We start from the raw sequence: 22,182 nt of genomic DNA, 5'->3' as shown, positions 1-22,182 counted from the left end.
AGCTTTTGCCCCCCCCCTCCCCCATTAAATGCTGTGGATGGGTAGAGGGGACACTTAAAATGTGTGCCGAGACAGCTGGGTGATATTGCATTACTATCCTAGGAATACTGAGGAGTGGTTATTTTTAGCTTTCACCTGAGCAAACATGACTCAGTTTGTTGACCTGAATCCATCCAGTCCCTTCTTCAATATACAAACTCTATTAATCCCTAGAACCATGCTAGTGACCAAGTAGGGCCTTTGGCACATACACCTATTAGTTAGTTGATTGTGGTGCCTTCAAAGGTTGCAGATAATTTCAATATTTTCCATTTTATTCTTCCCTCTTAGAGTAAAATCCTTCACACTTCTTATTTTTTTAAAGATAGAAATCAAACTTTTTTTTTTTTTTTTAAATTTTAGACTGTTTTGTGATCCATGTACTTAAAATTTTGGGTATAGCTAGTGAAAACACTTTCTGCTAGTTATAAGCTTTGTTTTTAGTTTACTTTGATAGGCTTTCTACTTAACAAAACATCTGGAAATTCATTTTTAGCTGGTGTCAGAAGTTGTCTTTAGTTGTAAATATATTATTTGGAGAACATTAACTGTCCGTGTTTGAGTATCAGAATGTTGATTTAATTTCTCAAAAAATACAAGTGTTTTGCCTTTTGAGTACTACTGGAAAAATTGGAAATGTTGAATTGTCTTCAGGTTTTTAAGTTATGCAAAAGGTTTTTGAGACTAGAGACTAGAGGACTAATTTATTCAAGTGAGGAAAAATATTTGTGATTCCCATAATACAGCTTGAGATGCACTTGAGGCTTCTCATAGTTCAGTGCCATGAGATTTATGAAAATATTAGTATTCCTGGGATTTTTTTCTTTATGCAAGATACACTAAGCTAATGAAAGAATGAAAATAATTCAGGCTGCTACAAAGGCAGGCGTTCACTGTGTCCATTAAAAATGCAGCCTTTGTGCCCGTAAAGTGTTCAGCTTCTCTGTTATTAAGTTTGGAATGTGGTTTTGGAGCTTAGCTGAGGAACTCAGCTAGTTATTTTTCATTTTGGTCTAAGGAGGGAGAGACTTGTTTTTCAAAAGTGGGGAGGGGAAGAAAAGACATGAAAAAAGGTTAGGTTCATTTTAGAAGAATCGAAGTTTTAAAATGTAACTATTTTCTGCAGCAAATAGTCAGTTTGAGTATGTTAGCCAAAAATAGAATTCATGAGTTTTGTCTCTCTGTTTATTTCTTCAGCCACATTAAAAAGGGTTCAGTTAAATGTACCATTTGGTTTTTCTAATGTTGGGAGGGCATTATTTGGCCAAGTTAGGATAACCAAAGTTTAATTGATTCATATTTCTAATAAGCCAGATATTTGATTTTAGGTGGATTAGGTGTAAAATGTCTTTGTGATACAGTTTTGAGTTTTAAAGAAAAACTTCCCTTGCATGGATTAGTGGTGATTCTGTGGTGCACTGAAGGGCTTCCTGCTAGAGTTTAGTTGTGCTGTGTTTTCTGGTACATTTGTGTCAACACTGCAACAACTTACTGCAAATGTAACATTTTTCTAAAAATTTACCATTAGGACAGATATTAAGGGATAGAAAAAACATGTATTTGAGCATTAGAAGCAGGGCAAAAAACTTTTGCCTTCCTTTTTTTTTTTTTTTTTAAGATTTTATTTTTTTAAGAAAACGCTACACCTGCCACAGGGCTTGAACTCACAACCTTGAGATCAAGAGTTAAAACACCCTCGCTCTACTGACTGAGCCACCCTGGCACCCCACACTCTTGCCTCCTAAGTGATTTTTCTCTTGCTTTGTGTATTTTTCTAGTTGTTACCTGATCTCTATTATGTAAAAATTATTTCTGCTCTTAAAAGGTGGGAAAACACAGTATGCCAGTTAACATATGCACAAAATTAAACAAATTTAAACCACCATAACCTATAATGTTTTCCTTTCTCTGATCATTTTCAGAGATACATCTTATAAATATAAACATATAAATAAAAAAATAGTTTTAAAAGCATATCGTAGTAGTAGGACCCAGATGAAGAAAGCTGCAGAAATTTTCAAAGAGATATAAAAGTGGGCTCCAGTTAATGGAGAAGCAGTCACTGTTCTTGGATAGGAAAACTAAATTATTGGAAAAGGATGCCAATTCTGTCTACATTTGTTTGTAGATTTAATGTAATTTCAATAAAATCCCAGCAAAAGGATAAATTTGAAATGGATTGGGGGAGGGAACTTACTGTCAGATACTGATACAAACCATCACCTTATAGGATTCAAAACCATGTTGTATCGAGCCATGAAAAGACAGTCCAATACACAAAATAGAGCAGATTGACCAAAGCCATCTGTAGGTATACATAAGATAAAGGTGATGTCATAAGTCAACAAGAAAGGAGAGTCTGTTCAGTAAATAATAATTTAAATAGTTAGAAAAAGTAAAACTTGGGACCTCAATTCATCTTTTACTGCATAACAAATTTCAGATGTATCAAATATTTAAATATTTTAAAACATGTAATTGTACAAAAATTACTTGAAATTAATAAAGTGGCTGTTTATTGAATTTGGAGATAAAGAAGGTCTAAGCACAGAAGCATGGGGAAAATATAAAGCTAAAGAGATATTCTTTTTTTTAAAGATGTTCATTTTTTAAATTTAATTATTTTTTTAAGATTTTATTTATTCATTCGAGACAGAGCAATAGAAATGAGCAGGGGGAGAAGGAGAAGCAGACTTCCTGCTGAGCCAGGAGCCTGACATGGGGCTCAATTCCAGGAGGCTGGGATCATGACTGAACTAAAGGCAGAGGCTTAACCATCTAAGTCCCCCACCCCTTTTATTTATTTTTTTAAAAGATTTTATTTTTATTTATTTGAGAGAAAGAGTGCATGCACACGAGTTGGAGGGGTGGGCAAAAGGAGAAGCAGACTCCCCCTCAGCAGAGAGCCTGATGCAGGGTTCCATCCCAGGACCCTGAGATCATGATCTGAGCTGAAGGCAGCTGCTTAACCATCTGAGCCACCTAGGCACCCCGGAGATTTTATTTATTTATTTATTTGAGAGAGAGACCGAGAGCACACACACAGGCTGGCGTGAGTCAGGAGGAGTAAAGGGAGAAATGGACTCCCTGCTAAACATGGAGCCAGATACAGGGCTGATCCCAGGACCCTGAGATCATGACCTGAACCAAAGTCAGACACTTAACTGACTGAGCCACCCAGGCACACCAGGTAAAGAGATATTCTATGAAATCTGGAACTTCTCTACACTTATATATGCTGTAAATAAATTTAGACAACAGATGGAAAAGTTAAGATAAATTACTAGCAAAAAATATTGGGGAAAGAATTATTCTTATTTACAGACAAACTTTACAAGCTAAGGGGGAGATTAGATTAGGTAGATTAAATTTGATACATTATATTGACTGGTTATTTTGCAAACATTAGTTAAATTTTTAATTATACAGAAAATATAATAGCTAATATTTTGCACTTTTTTTAGAGAGAGCACGGGATGTGGTGGGGTACAGGGAAGGAGGGAGAGAGAATTTTAAGCAGGCTCCATGCCTAATGCAAAACCCCACACTGAGCTCGATTGATGACCCTGAAGTCATAACCTGAGCTGAAATCAAGGGTCAGGTGCTTAACCTACAGAGCCACCCAGGTGCCCCTGTTTTGTGTTTTCTGTGTTCACTTGTTAAATGTATACAGTGACTCACAAGGGTACATAATGTTATTATTGCCATTTAAGAAATGATAAAATTAATACATAGATAGGTTTAATAATTCATGCAAAACCTTCTTAGTGTGGGTTAGTGGTGACAGAAGTAGGAATGAGGAAGCCAGGATGTGATACCAGGCAGGTGGGCTCCAGAGCTTGGAGGCTCACCATTGTGCTACTCTGCTTCTTTACGTGAATGAAAAGAAAAAGCTCTAAAACTCTGTATGGTGTGATCCTATCTTACAGAAATATATATTAATATTAGTATGTATTTTAAAATTCTATAATGTAATTCATTTGTAAATTTTTATCTAATTATATGCTCCTAGAAAAGATAATATTTTGATATTTTTCCAACAGTGGTTACTTCCCTCTAGTGGGATTTTGGGTAAATGTTGTTTTGAACTTGAAAATTTCTGTATTTTGCAGATTTTCTTTTATAGTCCTATAACCGTTTTATAATCCCAAAAGTGTGTGTTTTTTTAATGTTGTATAGTTCAAATGTGATGATCGCTTTTGAAATGCACAGATCAAATGCATGGATTGGATTCCTCTGCGGTGTAGCAGCTTCTGTTCCCACCCCTGACAGTGACCACACTAAGTGAGGGCCCAAGGTCAACGTAGTTCTTTCTCTCCATTAAATACTGTGTTAGATCTAAGAAGAATCTTAGAAACCAACTGTCTTGGCCAGTCTTAGAGACTAACCATCTTGTTTCTCAGATGAGGGTCCTGAGACGATGAGATCTCACCAGTTGACCCAAGATGAACTGACAGTCTGTTGTTCGACCAGGCTTCAGTCACAGGTCTTCTGACTTCAGACACTGTGCTCTGTGAAGTCCCAGAGTCCTCAGGCAGGTGGGAAAGGAAGCACAGTTGATTTTTGTGACATTTGTTTGGAGTAAGGAAGTAACTAAACCAAAGTGGTTACAAAGGTATTCTTTCAATGAAAATGACAGTGATTGAAAACCTAATGGGGAAACTCTTGCAGATACTTTATGATGCCTGTGGAGGTCACTGAAGGGTCCTCACCTGGATTTGGGGGATCCCCAGCTATTACTGATCCGATTAGAGAAGGCAGTGTGAACATTGGAGGCAAATGTTAGCCCCAAAATGAGCACTTCGGTGGATGATATTTCTAAAACAGAAAATCCTTTTCTTTTCAGCCCCCGGCCCCACGACGGCAGTGTCCTACATGTCGGTGAAGTGTGTGGATGTCCGTAAAAACCATCACAAGACAAAATGGCTAATGCCCTGGGGACCCAACCAATGTGACAAGATCCGAGACATCGAGGAAGCAATCCCGAGAGAAATTGAAGCCAATGACATTGTGTTTTCTGTCCACATCCCCCTTCCCTCCATGGAGATGAGTCCTTGGTTCCAGTTCATGCTGTTTATCCTGCAACTGGACATCGCTTTCAAGCTGAACAATCAAATCAGTAAGTGTTCTCCCTTCTCATTCCTTTCCTTCCTTGGATACTCGCTCTCTTCTGGTTCTTTGAGAGTCAGTTCCAGTAACAGTACAGAAAATTACTGACTACTTACTACTCGCTAGGCCCTTTTCTGAATATCCTACTTATACTAACCCATTTCCTATTCCTAGCAATTTAGTGAGGTGAGTCTTACTATCTCATCCTAGGGATAGAAGCCCTGGGCCTCTGAAAGGTTGTTCAAGGTCAGAGGTGAGAGAGCGGAAGGGCTGGGATTCAAACCCAGGCAGTCTGGCTTGAGAGCCTTGCCCTAACCACCAAGCTTCATCACCTTTGTAGTGTTAGGACGGAGCTCACCCCAGTGGAGTGATTTGAGGATTTCTGAAAGGTCCCATGTTTCAAAATGTCTCTTCCCTCTAGGCTTTAAGAATAGCCATCGTCTTAGTAAAGATCTCTGTCAAAATGGGAATGCCAGCCCATGAGCACTCATTTTTGCATAAAAGCAGGGTTGTTTTTTGTTTGTTTGTTTTATTTTGTTTTTGTTTTTTGCGGTTCAAGATTCTGAGGGTATGGGACATAGAAACATTTCACGAGGAGGTGATTATATATGGCATCTGAGAACTGTATAGAGAACCTTAGGTTGAGAAGAAAAACATTTTTTAGTGACACAGGATCAGGGGTGAGATGGAAAGAGAAAAAAGTATGTTGGAGACCTCTCTGCCTGGGGCCTGTCCTTGGATTAAAGTACTTTTTCTAATTCTAATTTTCCTGTATCAGCAATAATCTCCATATATAATCGTTAAAATTATTTTGTGTAGGAGTTACCAGTATACGTGCTTGATAGACATCATATCGGGAACCAACAGATAATCTGAGATAATTTCCAGAATGGAGAACTCTCTCCATTCATTCAGTCTCTTACCCATTATTTTAAACTGTTTCGTCATGTCTACTACTGCCTGGCACTGTGCTCTTGGCTAGACATGTGGATACAGGTGAAGACAGTATCCTTTTTAAGGGGCTTATCGTCAAGTGCAATGATGGGCAAATAAATGATATGCCAGTATGATGGGCTAGGGGGTTGCAGTCAAAGTTTGTGCAGGGGGCTGTGGAAATACAAAGAAAAAGCTTTAAACTTTAGAACTTTAGAACACACCAAGGGAAGACCGCCTTGGTGCGTGAGTGAATTTATGAGTGTGTGTGTGTTTGTGTGTGTGCGCGCGCGTGCGTGTGTGTGTGTATAGAGCTGAGCAAGTAGATATTTAAAGTGAATGTTAAAGAGTGAAAACCTGACGAGAAGTTGGGGGTGAGGGCGGGGATAAATAGAAGAGCATTCTAGACAGAGGGAATGGCTGAGAGGAAGGTCCAGATTTGCCCAACAACCGGAAGCATTCAGTGGTATTTCACATGTCCACATTCTCTTGCCCATTGTCGTCTCTGTTGGTTGTGTAACACATTTATTCATTCACTAATTCAAACTTTATTATGTCCCAACCCTACTTGAAATGCTAAATACTGGGGATACAAGACTGAACAAAACATGTCCTTTTAAGGAGTTGGGTAAGACAGTGGTTGGGAAACAGAAAAGAAAGAAAGGTATGTGCTATGATGGGGGGAATAGGCAATGTTTTGAAAATGTGATTTATAAGAAATATATATTTGGTCATCCAGATCACCAGAATATACTTCTCATATATATTTGGTCCCGGCTCTTGGTTCCCAAAACCCTTGGAATTTCCTGAGTGATAAGAACAATGGGAGCATGTTTTGTTATAATATTTGGTCTCGTCCTCAGTTCCTGAAAAAACATCGGAAGCCATAAAGGTGAGATGGGTGCCTTGTTCAGAAGCCCCTTTCCACCACCACTGGGCTTATGTTAATGAGGTAACTTTTGGAAAGCACCTAAGGGTGTGGGAGCTGGTCGCCAGGGGAGCCAACCACAAATAAGGGTGGCACTTTCAGTTCCACTCCTGATTGTCAGGGAGGGGAGAGGGGCTGGAGGTCAATTCAGTCACCAGGAGCCAGTGACTTAATCAGTTGTGTGTATGTAATGAAACCTCCATAAAAAGCCCAAAGGAATGGAGTTCAGGGAGCTACCAGGCTGGCAAACCAGAATGTTTCTTCGTGTCGCCCTGCCGGGCCCCAAACTCTGAGGAAAGAAAATGTCATTAGGGACCTTGTCCCATGTATCTCTTACCTGGCTGTTGGTTCATATCCTTTGTCATCAATTGGTAATTCTTTGAACTGCTCTAGCAGTTTAAACCCGAATGGGGGCCTGTAGAAACCTCTCAGTTTATAGCCAGTTGGTCAGAAATACAGGTAACACCCTGGGCTTGAGATTGGCGTCTGATGTGGAGGGTGCTCTGTGGGACGGCCCTTAACCTGGGGGATTAGATCCATCTCCAGGTAGATAGTGTCAGAATGGAGTTGTGTTGTAGGACACTGTGCTGGTGTCTGAGAATTGTTGGATATGGGGGGACTCCTACCTCCAACACACACACAACACATCTTATTTGGTGGTCAGAACCTATTACATATTTTAACAAATAAATTACTTCACAGCAAATATATTTCTTAAAGATTTTATTTATTTATTTGAGAGAGAGCACACCTGTGTACACATGAGGGCAGAGAGGGGCAGAGGGAGAAGTAGAAGCTGGCTCTCCACTGAGCAGGGAGCCCAACATGGAGCTCAATCCCAGGACCCTAGGATCATGACCTGAGCTGAAGGCAGATGCCCAACTGACTGAGCCACTCAGATGCCTCTACCTCCCAGCAAATATATTTTTTAAAGATTTTATTTATTTATTTGACACAGAGAGAGAAAAAACACAAGTAGGCAGAGAAGCAGGCAGAGAGAGAGGGGGAAGCAGGCTCTCCGTTGAGCAGAGAGCCCGATGTGAGACTCGATCCCAGGACCCTGAGATCATGACCTGAGCCAAAGGCAGAGGCTTAACCCACTGAGCCACCCAGGCGCCCAAATTGTTAAATTTCTTACCATGTGAAAGCCCATACCTAATAGGGGCACACTGAAAAATTAAGATAGACAACTAACAGTTCCTTCAATGAATGTGTAAAGTAACTGATACCATAGAACCATCAAGAAAACCAAGTCATAAAATACTGTTTAGGGGCAGTAGCCATGGGTGGGAGCTGTCAACTTTAATATGAGAAGGTTATGTGTTAGGTTTGTGGGAATATTTTTTTTCCTTAAATTTGTTCTTTATACTTTTGCTAAAGGACACTGAGGAAGGCCTCCATGAAACTAGTGATGGTATGTCTTTGCTCAAAGAGAGAGAGAGAGATTTTTAATTTTATAATATTTATAAGACACTATAGATCTGTTTTCCTCTGATCCTTATGTTAAGAATGTGTGAGACTTTTGTCCACTTCTGCCTGCCTCTCTGCCTACTTGTGACGTCTGTCTGTCAAATAAATAAATAAAATATTTTAAAAAAATAAATAAAAGCTTATTATTACTTAATCGGTTCCAAGATTTCATCAGATTAATAGTTTTAAGGAGGGAAATGGTGACATTAGAGGGAACTTTATAAATTAGAGGGAAATTTATAAAGCTGGTTAGAGAGTGTATATATTGTATTTAATTATTGACAAGATATTCCATGTGACTTAGTTTGGATGCTTTTCTGGCAGCAATAAGTAGGACAGGAGAAGAGGGCTCAGGGATGTAGTGAACAAAATACTCGGATGTGTGGATGACTTCCTGTTTATCAAAGATTCGGATGTAATAGTGTTACCTTAATTGTAAAAAAAGTCAGGACCAATTCTATTTTTTCTTTGAACTTTCTCAGGCAGTCTATGAAATGAGTTCCAGTTTTCAAATAATGAGAAGGGATTTTAACAATGTGGATTATGAAATTAATATTATATTTCCAAGACAAATATAAATATAAATATGGCCAGAGTGTTCACCTACTTTTGAAGGGTCTTTGAGCAGATAAGGTAACCTAAGAACTATATATTTTAAGTGACTTTTAGTCATTTGGTGTTAAATGTATATATTCTTTTTAAACTTTTCCATGTAAGGTGATACAGGTTTTAGCTAGCATTTTAGATCTTGACAAACCTCAGAAAGTAGAAATCATTGACTCTTTAAAAGCTTATCATTACTAGGGGCGCCTGGGTGGCTCAGTGGATTAAAGCCTCTGCCTTCGGCTCGGGTGCCCTGCATCAGGCTCTCTGCTCAGCGGGGAGCCTGCTTCCTCCTTTCTCTCTGCCTGCCTCTCTGCCTACTTGTGACGTCTGTCTGTCAAATAAATAAATAAAATATTTAAAAATAAATAAATAAAAGCTTATCATTACTTAATCGGTTCCAAGATTTCATCAGATTAATAGTTTTAGGGGGGGGAAATGGTGACATTAGAGGGAACTTTATAAATTAGAGGGAAATTTATAAAACTGGTTAGAGAGTGTATATATTGTATTTAATTATTGACAAGATATTCCATGTGAGTTTCGTAAAAAAACAAACAAACAAAAAAGCATAGTCCTCATTTGAAAAAGCAATTTTAAATAGAACCTCTACTTTTCACCTTCTAAACTTATTGAAAAACCTACAATTGTCTTTCACTGATAAGTATAGAAAGTAGCCATTTGAACTTTGAAGTGGTGACAGTTTTAAAACGATAGCCTGCAGGAGCTGGGGAGGGAAGCCCACTGAAGGGAATCTAGACTTCGAGATACTTGGAAAATTGACCTTTTGGTGAATAGCAATGACAAATTCCTCGGAGACCAGCCTGTCAAAATCTGTGATTGGGTCAACACTAACTTTTAGTTAAAGTTAAATTAAATTATTTGTCAGGAATTAAACTATTTGTCAGGGCACAAACATGGTGCTTCTGTAAAGTTGTAAGGGACGTGGGACTTCAGTTTTCACTACAAAAAGGAAATGGAGGGGAGCATGAGTACCCTGAAAAGGGGTGTCGAGGAAAACTCAACCAAAACATCTGGCATCTAGATGTGTAGGGTTAATCACTGGGAAAAATGAATGCTTATCTATGTGATGGACTTCGATTTTTCTGTGACACCAAATTCTGTTATTTGAAAATACCCTGTAAAGTGGGTGTACCTCAATCTTTTTAAAGTGCATTATCGGTCACTCAATTTATGTACGTATCTGTGAAAGACAGGCCTGGATTGGCTCAGACGGTGCCTTCTTATGAAAAGGAATGTCAATCTACTGATTACAACTGCAAGTCACATACTTAGCATACCCTCAGACTCTCCATGGGGCTTCTTTTGAGGAACCTGGGTGCAGAGATCAAAGAAAGTTGGGTTTTTTTGTTTTTTTTTTGACATGTCTCTACCCAGCTTTCAAATCTATAGGCTGTTGAAACAGAAGCACTGCGATTCGTTGGCAGAAAGCCTCAAGATGGATTGATCTGTGTTGAGTAGTAAATCTAGAATTTTAAGGAGCTTAAAAATTCCTTAGGCTGAAAAAATACTGGAAAAATGCTGTGGGGTAGGAAAAGCTGGCCCATCTATTCTGTTCTTAGGTAATGAAGTCATTATGTTTTGCCTTGAGCCCTGTGCTGTATGCTAGGATCAAGTGTTAAGTCATACTTGCTTGTTTCATTACTACAAATGACTACATGAAATGATGGAATTATTTCTGAAACTGACAACTGATTTTTCTTCTCTCAAACTGAGAACATTTCTGTAAAATGTATTTCTAGTAAAAAAGAAAAAAAAATTAGAATGATATTACCCTGTTCTCAAGTTCCATAGCTGAGCGTCCTGCCTAACTTTTTACCAAGTAATTGTGCTCTTCCATTTTTATATCACATGAAGACAATTAGAATAAAAGAATAGTCTGTTAACTGTAAAAACAAAAACAAAAACAGTCATGTTATCTAAAATGATTAGGGGTGAATTTACCAAAGGAAGAAAGTCTGTGAACGTATTCTTGGCCATTAGCAGGAGTCTTGGTTCTTAATTCTATGTTTTCAGATGCCTCTTGGGAAGAGTCCACAAAGAGAGCTTAATGCAGGAGAGGAAACTACCGATGGCTAATGATGGAACTAGGCCGTTGGTAAAATGATACTCATGTGGCTGGATTTCCATGCCTTATCAGATAGTCCTTTTTAACAAAATACGTTGTAGCAACTACTAAGAAGAAATCTAATTCTTCTCTCCTGTTCCTTTCAAAAAAGAGACCTACTCTGAATCATGACCATGTTACAGTCCCTGTTTGTAGGAAACATTTCTGATTGGATAGTTTTTTTTTTTTTTTCTTTAAGATTCACTTATTTATTTGAGAGAGAGAGTGTGAGCGCCAGGGGTGGGGCTGGGGGAGAGGCAGAGGGAGGAGGAGACAGAGTCCTAAGTAGACTCCATGCCCAGTGTGGAGCCTCAAATGGGGCTTTGCCTGGTCTTGATCTCAAGACGCTGAGATTGCCACCCAAGCCTCTGTCAGAGGCTTAACCGACTGTACTATCTGCCCCTGATGGGACAGGGGTTTTGTTTTGTTTTGTTTTAAAGATTTTATTTATTTGACAGAGAGAGACACAGAGAAAACAGGAACACAAGGAGGGTGAGTGGGAGAGGGAGAAGCAGGCTCCCTGCTCGGCAGGGAGCTTAATGACTGAGCTACCCAGGCACCCTGGACAGTTTAAATTACAAGCTGGTGTCACCAATATTTTTGAAATTATCTTTTAAATTTCTTTATCTACCTTAATCGGAGTCAATATGAGCAGAAATGACCTCTCATTTTCTCCCTGCCCTCTCCACTCACCTCCCCCAAGATGATAAACTGAAAAAGCTCAAAATACAACAAAAAGATCCAGGAAATTTAAATGTGGTGGGGTTTGCAGAGGTAGGTAAAAGATAGGGAGGTTGTTAATATTTGAGGTAGGCTTGTATGGCCAGTCTGCTTTCTTCTTACGGAGTCATGTGCCCCCTTCAAACCCAGTTGAGAACCTAGAATTTTCTAATATGAATCAGTCTTACCTACTGACCTGGGTTAGAAAAAAACTAAAATCATAGGAAAAGACTGTATTTTGTCGATTAACCAGGATAGTGGAGATTAGGGACACCATGTATGTTTGCTTTTGTTTATGGATTACCTTTCCCTTCGAGGGGCTCTTTAGGAACAACCCTGGAATTAACCATTGAGAGCAAGTTTATACTGGCAGGAAAATGGCAGCCTTTGGCTTTGTTTCATTTGGGCGTGATTATTGGTGAACTCATTACTTCGACAGCATCACTATAAAACTCTCTGAATCTTCTTTATCTGGCTCAAAGATTTTGTCATACGTTATGTATATCCAAGTGAAGAAATACAGCCTAGGAACAGAGTTGGGCTCCTCTAAAACCTTGCCATGATTTTTTAAACAGATGTTTATAGTTTAGTATATCCTGTTCTTCCTCCTCCCTTCCAGTCATCCATTGGCTTTCAGGTCGGTTTAATATTGGGAAGGAGATCGTATTGGGTCAGTCTCTAGTCATAACAAACCACTCACTTATGGTTTGAATAATTTGCAGTTGCTGTTATTAAATATCACCTGTGTGATTGCAGACTTTGAGCCCTGGCAGGAAGTTTGGAGTGCTGCTAGTCTAGTAATCTTCAACCAGGAAGCTTACGGGTGGATTTCAAGGGCCAGGCAATCCCCCTGGGATTCTATATAAAATTTCAGTCATATTTATTGTATGTATTTTTAGAGTAAAAGGGTTTGTGGCTTTTGTCAGGTTTTCAAATCGACTACTTGATCCCAAAATGTTAAAGGGGCTAATCCTTTCATTTCCTGGATGGAGAAACCTTACACCCTGAGATACTGACCCACCGTAGCAGAGCTGGCCGAAGACAAAGCAGGATCTCCTCGTTGTACATTAACCGTGTAGGTAGGTGGGTGGTACGTGGCCACAAGGACGCTACCTGCGTGCCGGTCAGTGAGCCTTCTCCCAACCAGCACCCAAGTCTTCTTGGACAGAAGTGGCACTGGTCTTTCTAAAATAGTGTATTTTCTATTTTTCTCTTTTGAATCTCCCAAACTGTAGTTCAGGGAATGTAGTGCAGTCTAGAATCTGTTTATAGTGCCACAGCTGCAGATCACCCACATGTCTGATTTCCTGCTCTGAGTTTGGAATATAAACGAGGAGATTCTCTTTGCATCCATAACAAGTATATCCTGGTTACTAAAATAAATCCTGGTGACATCAATGAGGAGTGTGAACAGTCAAGCAGCTAGCAGCGGCAGATTCCTTGATGGCACCCTCACTATATACGAGGTGGTTTCAGGGTTGGTTTTTTTTACCTCCTCCTCTTCTAACTTGGGGTATTCCTGTCAGTATTTAAATGCCATTCAGTCATCACATAGCTAAAATGTGGGGTTATTTTACTGAGAATCCTATCTTTATTTTGGTTAACGTAAGAAAATATGAAGAAAAATCCGTTTTCTGGATTATGCTTTCCAAAGCAAAAATAAGTTGGATGGGTGAAGGAAAACCCTCTGTTAAAGCTGAATTCAACTTGCAAAAGTGCCAGGGACTCTACATTCAAAAAAAAATTTTCCCTAATGTCTACCTATTGTAGGCACACAGATGCTAAAAATGGTTCCAGTTCTTCCTTTGCTTTGGTATATTAGTGCTAATTTGGTTGGAGAGGTAGTAGTATTAAAGCGGGAGGAGGTTCTGACTTTTAAATTTTTCTGGTCTAGGTTATTTCCTAAAATAATTGTCCAGTGAATGTCTCTTTCCTGTCTTACCTGTTGTTCATGTTATGGCCATAAGGAAAGCCCAGGCCTAACCTAACAAGCAAGATTGTATCTTCTAAAGAAGGGGAGGTTTGGGGGAAGATGAAAATATTTAAATTCAGCTTCTTAAAAAAAAAAAAAGTTCCTGTCATATAGTCGGAGTTGTCTTTTTAAGCATGGAGCAGCCTGTCACGGGTAGTTATCAAACAAAAGCTCATTGGGGTGGAGAGATTCACGGTGATAATTTTATGTTGGGTGACCTTTTCTTTACAAAGTACTCTTGTACCAGAGGTGCTGACGGTTGTCTTTGTTGCCAGCCATTTGCTTTGGCTCCATACCATATTCTCACAGAACCAGACTATGTGCCCTCCCTCAGACTGTGGGCTTCCACCATGCCTGCTGAGTGGGCCGCTGGTCACAAGCTCAGCACCCCAGCCACATCTGATTGGATTAGGATGGGCCCTTCACCCAAGGAGAGCGATCAGATTCTCTCTTGTGCAAAATCCGGATTCAAAGACTCTTTTTTTTTTTTTTTTTTTTAAAGATTTTATTTATTTATTTGACAGAGAGAAATCACAAGTAGATGGAGAGGCAGGCAGAGAGAGAGAGAGGGAAGCAGGCTCCCTGCTGAGCAGAGAGCCCGATGCGGGACTCGATCCCAGGACCCTGAGATCATGACCTGAGCCGAAGGCAGCGGCTTAACCCACTGAACCACCCAGGCGCCCCAAAATCCGGATTCAAATCGTCTCCGATTAAGACAACTTTACTTATATTTCATCTGATCATCTTACCAGGTTTTCCTGGCGGAGAGAGGAAATTGAAGACCAGAGAGGTTAAATAACTCGTCTAGAGTCTCACAGCTGAGAAATAGAAGGGTTATGAGCAAAAATGATCTCAGGAGTCCTGTACCTTGACGCTATTCTGAGTTTATCTGTCCTGCAATGTAGCGTCTCTGTCTTGTGAGTAGGAAATTAGACCAGATGATCCCTGAGGTCTTGTCTCTCCAACTCTTTTGCTGAGAGTCCATGACTCACTTCAGATTCTTTGGCTTTATAAAAACCATTTGAATATCCATCCCTTCAGCTTTGTAAATAGGTGATGTCACGGACCCTCAAGTGGGAACCATTTTAGAAGATGCCCCGTTGTGCGTGGATGAGCTTAGTGTTGACAGGAGTGAGTTTTCTAGTAATTTTCTTTTGTTATGTGTTTACCTTGTGTTCATTTCTAGTCCTTGGGTAGGCAGACAGGGTTGGTGTACTGGAAGTATATTTTTAGGCTGACATTAAAAAATGTATCATAGACACCAACACAGGAAGTAGTTTTTAGGTGAGTCAGTGTATAAATAACCTCAAAGAGTTTTCATAAAGGGAAGGTGGATCTTTTAATTCAACAGGCCAGCTTCTGAGGCCCTCTTCCCAACTTCCTTTATTCATTCAGTGGTCATTTATTGGGCTTCTACTATATGCTGGCATTTTTGTACTTTAAGTCCTTATCTTTTATACTACAGTTTCAAAAAAACCTCCTGGCCCTTCTTTGTTTACTTCTCTCGATCCTGCAAGACTGCATTTTGAGAGCAGGGACTGTATCTTGTTCATCTTTTTGTCTCCATACTTAACATAGCCCCAGGCTGTATAAATACTCAAGATGTACTCATAATAATTAATTAGGAGCACACAGTCTAGTCCAGAGAGAAATAAACAAAAAAATTACACTAATGTGTTCAGAGAGAAAGAAAAAATTACACCAGTGTGTTCAGTGTTAAGTGCCCAGAGCATTCCATGAACAAAGAAGGGGAAATGATGAACTCACTGAAAGGTAATTTTTTAATTGAGTCTTGAAGGGTGGAATCTTCCAGGAGATGTTAGAATTTGTGACTTTCTAATATATGAGGGCAAAGAAATGTCTAAGAGTAGCTGTATTTTGTTCAAGGAAATGAGAGTGTTTTGGGCTAAATTCTTGATCTGACACTTAAAAATTTCATGACACTTTTGGTTAAATTAATGAAATTCCTTGTACTTCATTTTCTTCATGTATAAAATAGAGGTAATTTGTAGTGCCGTCCTTATATGATTGTTTTAAGGATGAAACTAGAATAATACGTATGTGGCTTTTTCATAGTTAAGTGCTTGGTATGTGGTACATGCTCAGTGAAGGTGAGTTATCGTTATTCTTGGACTTGAGCAGAGAGGAGTGAGTTCTGGAGAGAACATAGAAGACCAGCAAGAAGGACAGCAGGGCTGAGTGTGCAAAACAAGGACCTGCATGGTTGCTGGCCATAGGCCTTTGATTACTGAAGGACAGTAGTTTTTAACTTTGGATCAAGGACCTTGAGCTTGGGAGAGAAATGTGCAAAGGTCCCATTCAGACATATTTTATTTGTATTTCTTCAACTGAATCCCCGAAGTTATCTGTGGGATTCAGAGGTTTATGAGTCTCAAGGTAAGAATTTCAACTTCATGATCTAGGGAGACCCCATGTGAGCTTCAAGTCACATACTGATCAGCACTTAAGCAATTGGAGAACACCCTAAAATAGAAGACATGGAAAATTTTCAGCATCCTGAGGAGAATACACCCACAAGGCATGGTTTAATGACATTTGACTATAAACATGTTGACATGTAAATTAAAATGTTTTGGAATAAGGTAATAATTTAAGATGAGAATAGAAGAATCTATTGTATCTGGAACACAACCTCTGCAGACTCTGTAGACTGAAATTTACAGAAGTGAAGTGACTTCTCCAGGGTTACCTGGTTTGCCTATGAGAAAGTCAGGACTAAGATCCCTAGTTTCCCACCTTGAAATGCTGTGAAAGAACCGGTGGTGTGTGAAGGATAGTGAGGCCATTCGTTAGGCTGCAGAAGGATTCTGTATTGGAGAGAAAAGAGAAGCTGAAAGACGAAAGGGGCAGTTGGTGAGTTGCAGTGATGGCCAGGCAAGGGAATTTGGAGTTTGATCCTTAAGAAAAGAAATTGAAAATCACATCTCTAGTGCTGAAATAAAATGTGGAATTGAGGATTCGAGACTCATAGCTTGTTCTTTGTATTATAACAGCAGCTGGAAACTGCATTTCTTTTTTTCCCATTTGGACTTCTCGCATGGTGGTATTCCCGACGGGAGGGCATCTGTGAACTTTTTAATGGGAGAAGTCGTAAAGCTGGGTTAGGGCTGTTCGTGCGAGGCTGCCTTCGGAGGCAGGTAAAAATCTGACTCCCCTTTTGCTTTTCAGCTACAGACACAGCCATCGCTGCCACCACCAGCTGAGTGACTCGGAATCTAGGGGTTGCCAGTAATTGTGGGTTTAAGTCACAGAGGAAAAAGATAAGAGAAGAGCAAGGCTGGTTTTTCCACAATTAAATGTTGCCTCTCGGGCTTCTCTGACGGCAGGAATCCAAGAGGTCAGGAACCACCAGCCGTATTATTTTTCTCCCTGGCTGCCTGCCTTCATTTGTAACCCCTCCTCATTCATGGGAATGAAGAAAAGGTGGGTTGAAAATAAAAAGCTTGTTCTAGCCTACTTTTTCCTTTACGAAACTTGTCAGAAACAAAGCTTTGCCGTGAAAGAGACGGAATCCCTTCTGGTAGCTGGCTTTTCCTGCTGGCAGCACAAAGATACTTTGGGGGGTGAAGGTGGGTGGGAGAGAAACACCATTGTTGAAATGTACTATTGTCTTTTTCCAGTTAGGACAGGGTTTTTCTCAAGTACTGCCCAGTACTTTGGTATTTTTGTATTTGGTATGGTTTAACTTGTGTATTAGTCAGATTCAAGTTTTTATCCCTTGTCACTTAAGGCCATTACAAGTGCCTTGAGGGCAGGGATTGTTTTATTGTTCCTTGTTTTTGCCACGAAGCCTCAAGTGCATAAGCCAGTTCTGCAGCTGGTCCTTTGTTAAGATTTCTGCATTTGTGGAATGTTAGAACTAGAAGGACTTTAGTGGATCCAACTTCGGTAATTACTGAAAGGATACATAAAATGACTTACTCAAATTGTACAGCTAATAAGTGGCTTTACCTAGAACAAGAAACTGGTCTCCTAACTCCACCTAACGTGTGACATAATGGCAAACAGCTTGAGCTGTGGAATCAGGCACCCCTGGGTTCCCGTTTTGCCTCTTTCCTGCACTAGCAGTGTGGGCGAGCGTGGGCCTCAGTTTCCTCATGTTGAGACTGAGGCCGATCATCCATGTCAGGCTGGCACAGATGTATGTGAAAAGGTAGGCACTCACAAATAGGAGCTTTTAAAGATCATTCTTTTATTTCTTTTAAAAGCACAATACTTTCTTTATAAGAAAACTAGACATTTCTAGGATCTCTTCAGAAATTTCAGAAAAGATAGCATGATCGATTTGGGTGGCGTAATTAGGCCCTTCGGTGCAGCCTAGAATGGACAAAAATGAAAATTGGCCCCACCCACAGGAAATACGGGCCACCCCTCAGCACAGTTAGTAAAGAAGTGCCCACTTCTTTACTTTTTTTTAGCAAAGAACCTAGAGATCGGGGTAGTGAGGGGACAAGTCAGCAGATTCCACTTACCTCCCAGGTGATGGGAACATAAATAAGTGTATGCGATGTGATGAGAGATGGGGAAGCCAGGGTCTGAGGGCCCAGCTGCTGGGACTTCCTGCTCAGGGGCAAGCCTGTGGAGGCAGAGGGGCTGCCAACAACACCTGAAAGGAAAGAGAAGTTTTTTCAAAGGAGAGACTGAGGGAAATGGCAGGAGGAGAACAGCAGGAAAAGCAGCCTGTTAGTGCAGGTGCCTTTTATTGAGGGAGGGGCAGTGGGGGTCTTCTGGGGTTCAGCCAAGGGTGGTTTTTGATTTTTGTCTCTCTCTCTCTCTCTCTCTGACACATTGCCTTCTCGCTGTTCTTTGTGTTGCTACAAGGCTGTCCGTCACTTGGATAGCTGGGTGGCAGCCCAATGTGGTCCCATGGCTGTCTGGAGCTGGAGTCCAGGGAAGGCCCTTGCCAGTTGATCAAGGGTAGGACCTGAGCTGCAAAGAATGCCCCAGATCCTGAATTCCCCACAGAAGCCTCGAGAAACAAATCCTCTGTGTGAGGAACACTGGCCTGACTCCAGCAATAACACAGCTGTTGAAACAGCTTAGTCACCAGGGCGATGGAGGCAGTGGGGCCCGGGAATGCTGGGGCTCCGATGTTTAGCCCTGAGAGCCAGGGCTCCCCGCCCACAAGCATTCCCTTGTTTCTTTGAAGCCCAACCATAACCCCCTCCCTGGGTAGGACAGCATGAGGAGAGAAGCTAAAACACTTGAGGACTTGGGAGAGGAAAATAAATGGTCACTCCTTTTAGACACCTGATTTCTCTCTCTTAAGGATCCTGGTTTATTTCCTGGGTTACTTTTTTTTGTTCCCTGCCCGGGGCTAGGCAGTGTGATTTCGATATGGTGGTGGGGGCCGGGAAGATGCACTCATTTATTTTATCTAGAAAATAAGGTGATTTCCTTAGCTTTTGGGTGTCCATGTGATGCACGAAGAAGTTAAGAGGGCAAGTCGGGGTCCTTCTGCCTGATCTTGCTTGGATTCCTTTAGCAGCTGCATCGGTTAGTGCTGTGGTCAGAGGGACTCTGGGCAGATCTGGGCAAAATACTTAGCTGATTTCATCAGGATTTGGGGAGGACTAATAAACTGCCACAGAGTGACCCCATTCCTCTTCCAGCTCTTTGAAGAACTGACCTTCGTGTTTTCTCTTTATCCTGGACTACTTCTGCACTGTTTGTTTTGGAAGTTGTTAAGTTAAATTAGCCATCCCTTTCCTTTCCTGGTTACTGTATGAGAATGCAGCTGTCAGTCCGTGAACTCTGCCATCATCTATTTTTAGATTCAGTGTGAATGAAGCTCTCTTCTCTAATTGCTTTCAGAGAGAAGGGGGAAGGAGAGAGAGAGGGGGGGGGGAGGCAGGTAGATTTTTGTAACCATCAAATCAGTTATTCTAAATGCTCTGTGCATGGATGGCGTCCTGGGGAGAAAGCAAAGAAGCTCACTGTGTGTTTCTCCCTTGGCTGTCAAGTATGTTTTCTCTCCGTATTTATGTTGATTTTGGTCAAATGGGAAAGAGCCAGTTGCCATATTTGCTTTCTGTGTTTTAACACTTGCCAGCGTGGATGGTTCTGATTTCTCTGCTTTGTTAGGCAAAGATTGGTTCATTGTTGAGTTTCAAATTACTTGGAAAACAGGGAGGGTCCTTCTGATGATAGTTTCTAGGAGAGTAAGTAATCTTAAGCATGCTGAGAACGTGGAAAGTGCAGTGGGCCTCAGTGATCTCTAGATCTCTCTACCCTACTGCCCCTGCCAAATTCCAGTCTGCCTTTCACACAGCTGCCAGGTCTCGCTGCTTAAACGTCTCTCTAAACAAGATGCAACAGCGCTCAGAGCAAGCTTGTTCCCTTTGTCATCACACCCTTCCTGCTCTCCAGCCCTGCCTGTTCGCACATGATTTCTCCTGTTCTCCGCCATATTGAATTAGTTGATTTCTCCATTTCTCCGCTTTCAGGACACTTTTTTTTTTTTAAAGATTTTATTTATTTATTTGACAGACAGAGATCATGAGTAGGCAGAGAGCAGGTGGTGGGGGGAGGCAGGCTCCCCACTGAGCAGAGAGCCCAATGTGGGGCTCGATCCCAGGACCCTGGCATCATGACCTGAGCCGAAGGCAGAGGCTTTAACCCACTGAGCCACCCAGGCGCCCCCAGGACACTTTTTATGCTTCTGTGACTTTTTATACATCTAGCTCCCTCTGCCTGCAGTTCTTTCTCTTCCTTACCTAATGAACTCTTACTCATCCTGTGAGTCACAGTTAAAACCTCATCTCTTATGGATGAGGCGATCCTAAAGATCATGTATTCTGTGCTGTGTCCTTTGACCACCCCGCCCCCACTGGCTGTCGCTCTTGACAGCTTTGTGCTGACTATACTTCATATGTACTCGAATGTAGTACTAACCACATGCGATTATACTTATTTGTGTTCTTGCCTGCCTTCCCTACTTTTCCATGAATAATTAAGGGCAAACTTTGCCTTGTATGTCTGTGTTATCCCCATGGTTGATGGAGACTAGGAGCGGATTAAAAATATTAGGTGAAAGAAAGAAGGATCTGGACTGGTTGGGCCGTAAGCCTCAGAGGTTTCAGAGGTATATTGATTTCATCTTGGCAACACCAGCTGTTCTGGGTCCTTATCCTCATGGACTTGCTTTCCAACCTGGCAAAGGAAGCTTGAGTAGATTACCGAAGACATGACATGTTATATTTCAATGAATGCTGTACAATTTTTCTTCTCTGGAATCTCTTGCAAGTAGTCTCATCTATTCTCTTACCCCTACAGACTTGGACAGGCATGATACATACCTCAGACACCAACTCCTTTATTGCTTTGCTTAATCCTTAAACTGAGAGAATTCTTTGATTTTTAGCCCCTGAGATTACTTCTTGTTTCCTTTGCCCCGGTAAGCCCTCTCAAGCAGAATATTAGTGCAACCCCATATTATAATATAGAGAGGGGGAAAGGAGACAGGACCTCCCTCAGGATCAAATCCCTTAAAATCTCCCCTTCCATCCAGTCCTGGGGAATAGGCACATTGTTCCCCGATGGGACCATTGGGCCAAATTTGAGGTATGTCGTCTTTCTGAGGGGTGTGGTGTGTGTGTGCTCGTGCACGCATGTATGTACATGTGTGAGGGTAGGGGAAGGGACAGCAGGCATCAGAGAAGGAATGAATGCCACCCAAGCAGAGCAAACTATAGAGCACACATGAGGGGTATAGAAGGGATGGAGTAACAGAAGAAAATTGGGGTTGTAGAAGGATTTGGAGAAAGAAGGATGAAGTTAATTTGGCAGATGCTTCATGAATATCCATCTTGTAAAGGCACGGGTGATAATAGTTGTGAGTGAGACTGAGATAGTCCCTGGCTTTCAAGAACCTCTCGGTCTAAGTGGGAGGTGGGTAGGGAGAGAAATAGTGAGGTTGTACCATAGTCGGGTAAATGTTACAGAGCTGAATGCGCAGGGTACTGTGGGAGTGAGAGGAGGGGTACTTCATCAAGTTTTAGTGACTAAGGGAAGGCGGGAATGAATCTGTGGAGTTCTAGAAGATGAACGGGAGTCTGGTATTAGTGGGGATGCAGAGTACTGTCTATAGCTCAGAGGAAAAGGAAACTTTTGCTAATTCATCCTCTCAAAGAGGACACCTTTTTAAAATTTGGGGTGTTAGCAGAGACCTTGAGTGCAGCCACCATAGGTAACCTTGAGTAGCAGCCTTAAAATAGCAGTCAGCAGGGACACCTGGGTGGCTCAGTTGGTTAAGCAGCT

The 22,182-nt window shown here is 41.1% G+C and overlaps 1 protein-coding gene across 1 annotated transcript in view; it reads left to right on the top strand.

Moving 5' to 3' along the window:
• Positions 1-22,182, top strand: part of WLS (Wnt ligand secretion mediator) — a 102,512-nt gene that overhangs the window by 38,659 nt on the left and 41,671 nt on the right. Inside the window, exon 2 of the mRNA XM_059135582.1 lies at positions 4,886-5,158. Coding sequence (XP_058991565.1) covers positions 4,886-5,158 — 273 coding nt within the window. The remainder of the gene's footprint in view (positions 1-4,885; positions 5,159-22,182) is intronic.

This window comes from Mustela lutreola, chromosome 10 (genome assembly GCF_030435805.1).
Source record: "Mustela lutreola isolate mMusLut2 chromosome 10, mMusLut2.pri, whole genome shotgun sequence".
Classification (NCBI taxonomy): domain Eukaryota; kingdom Metazoa; phylum Chordata; class Mammalia; order Carnivora; family Mustelidae; genus Mustela; species Mustela lutreola.
The sequence above is the reverse complement of the archived record's forward strand: the minus strand, read 5'-3'. Positions and strand labels throughout refer to the sequence as shown.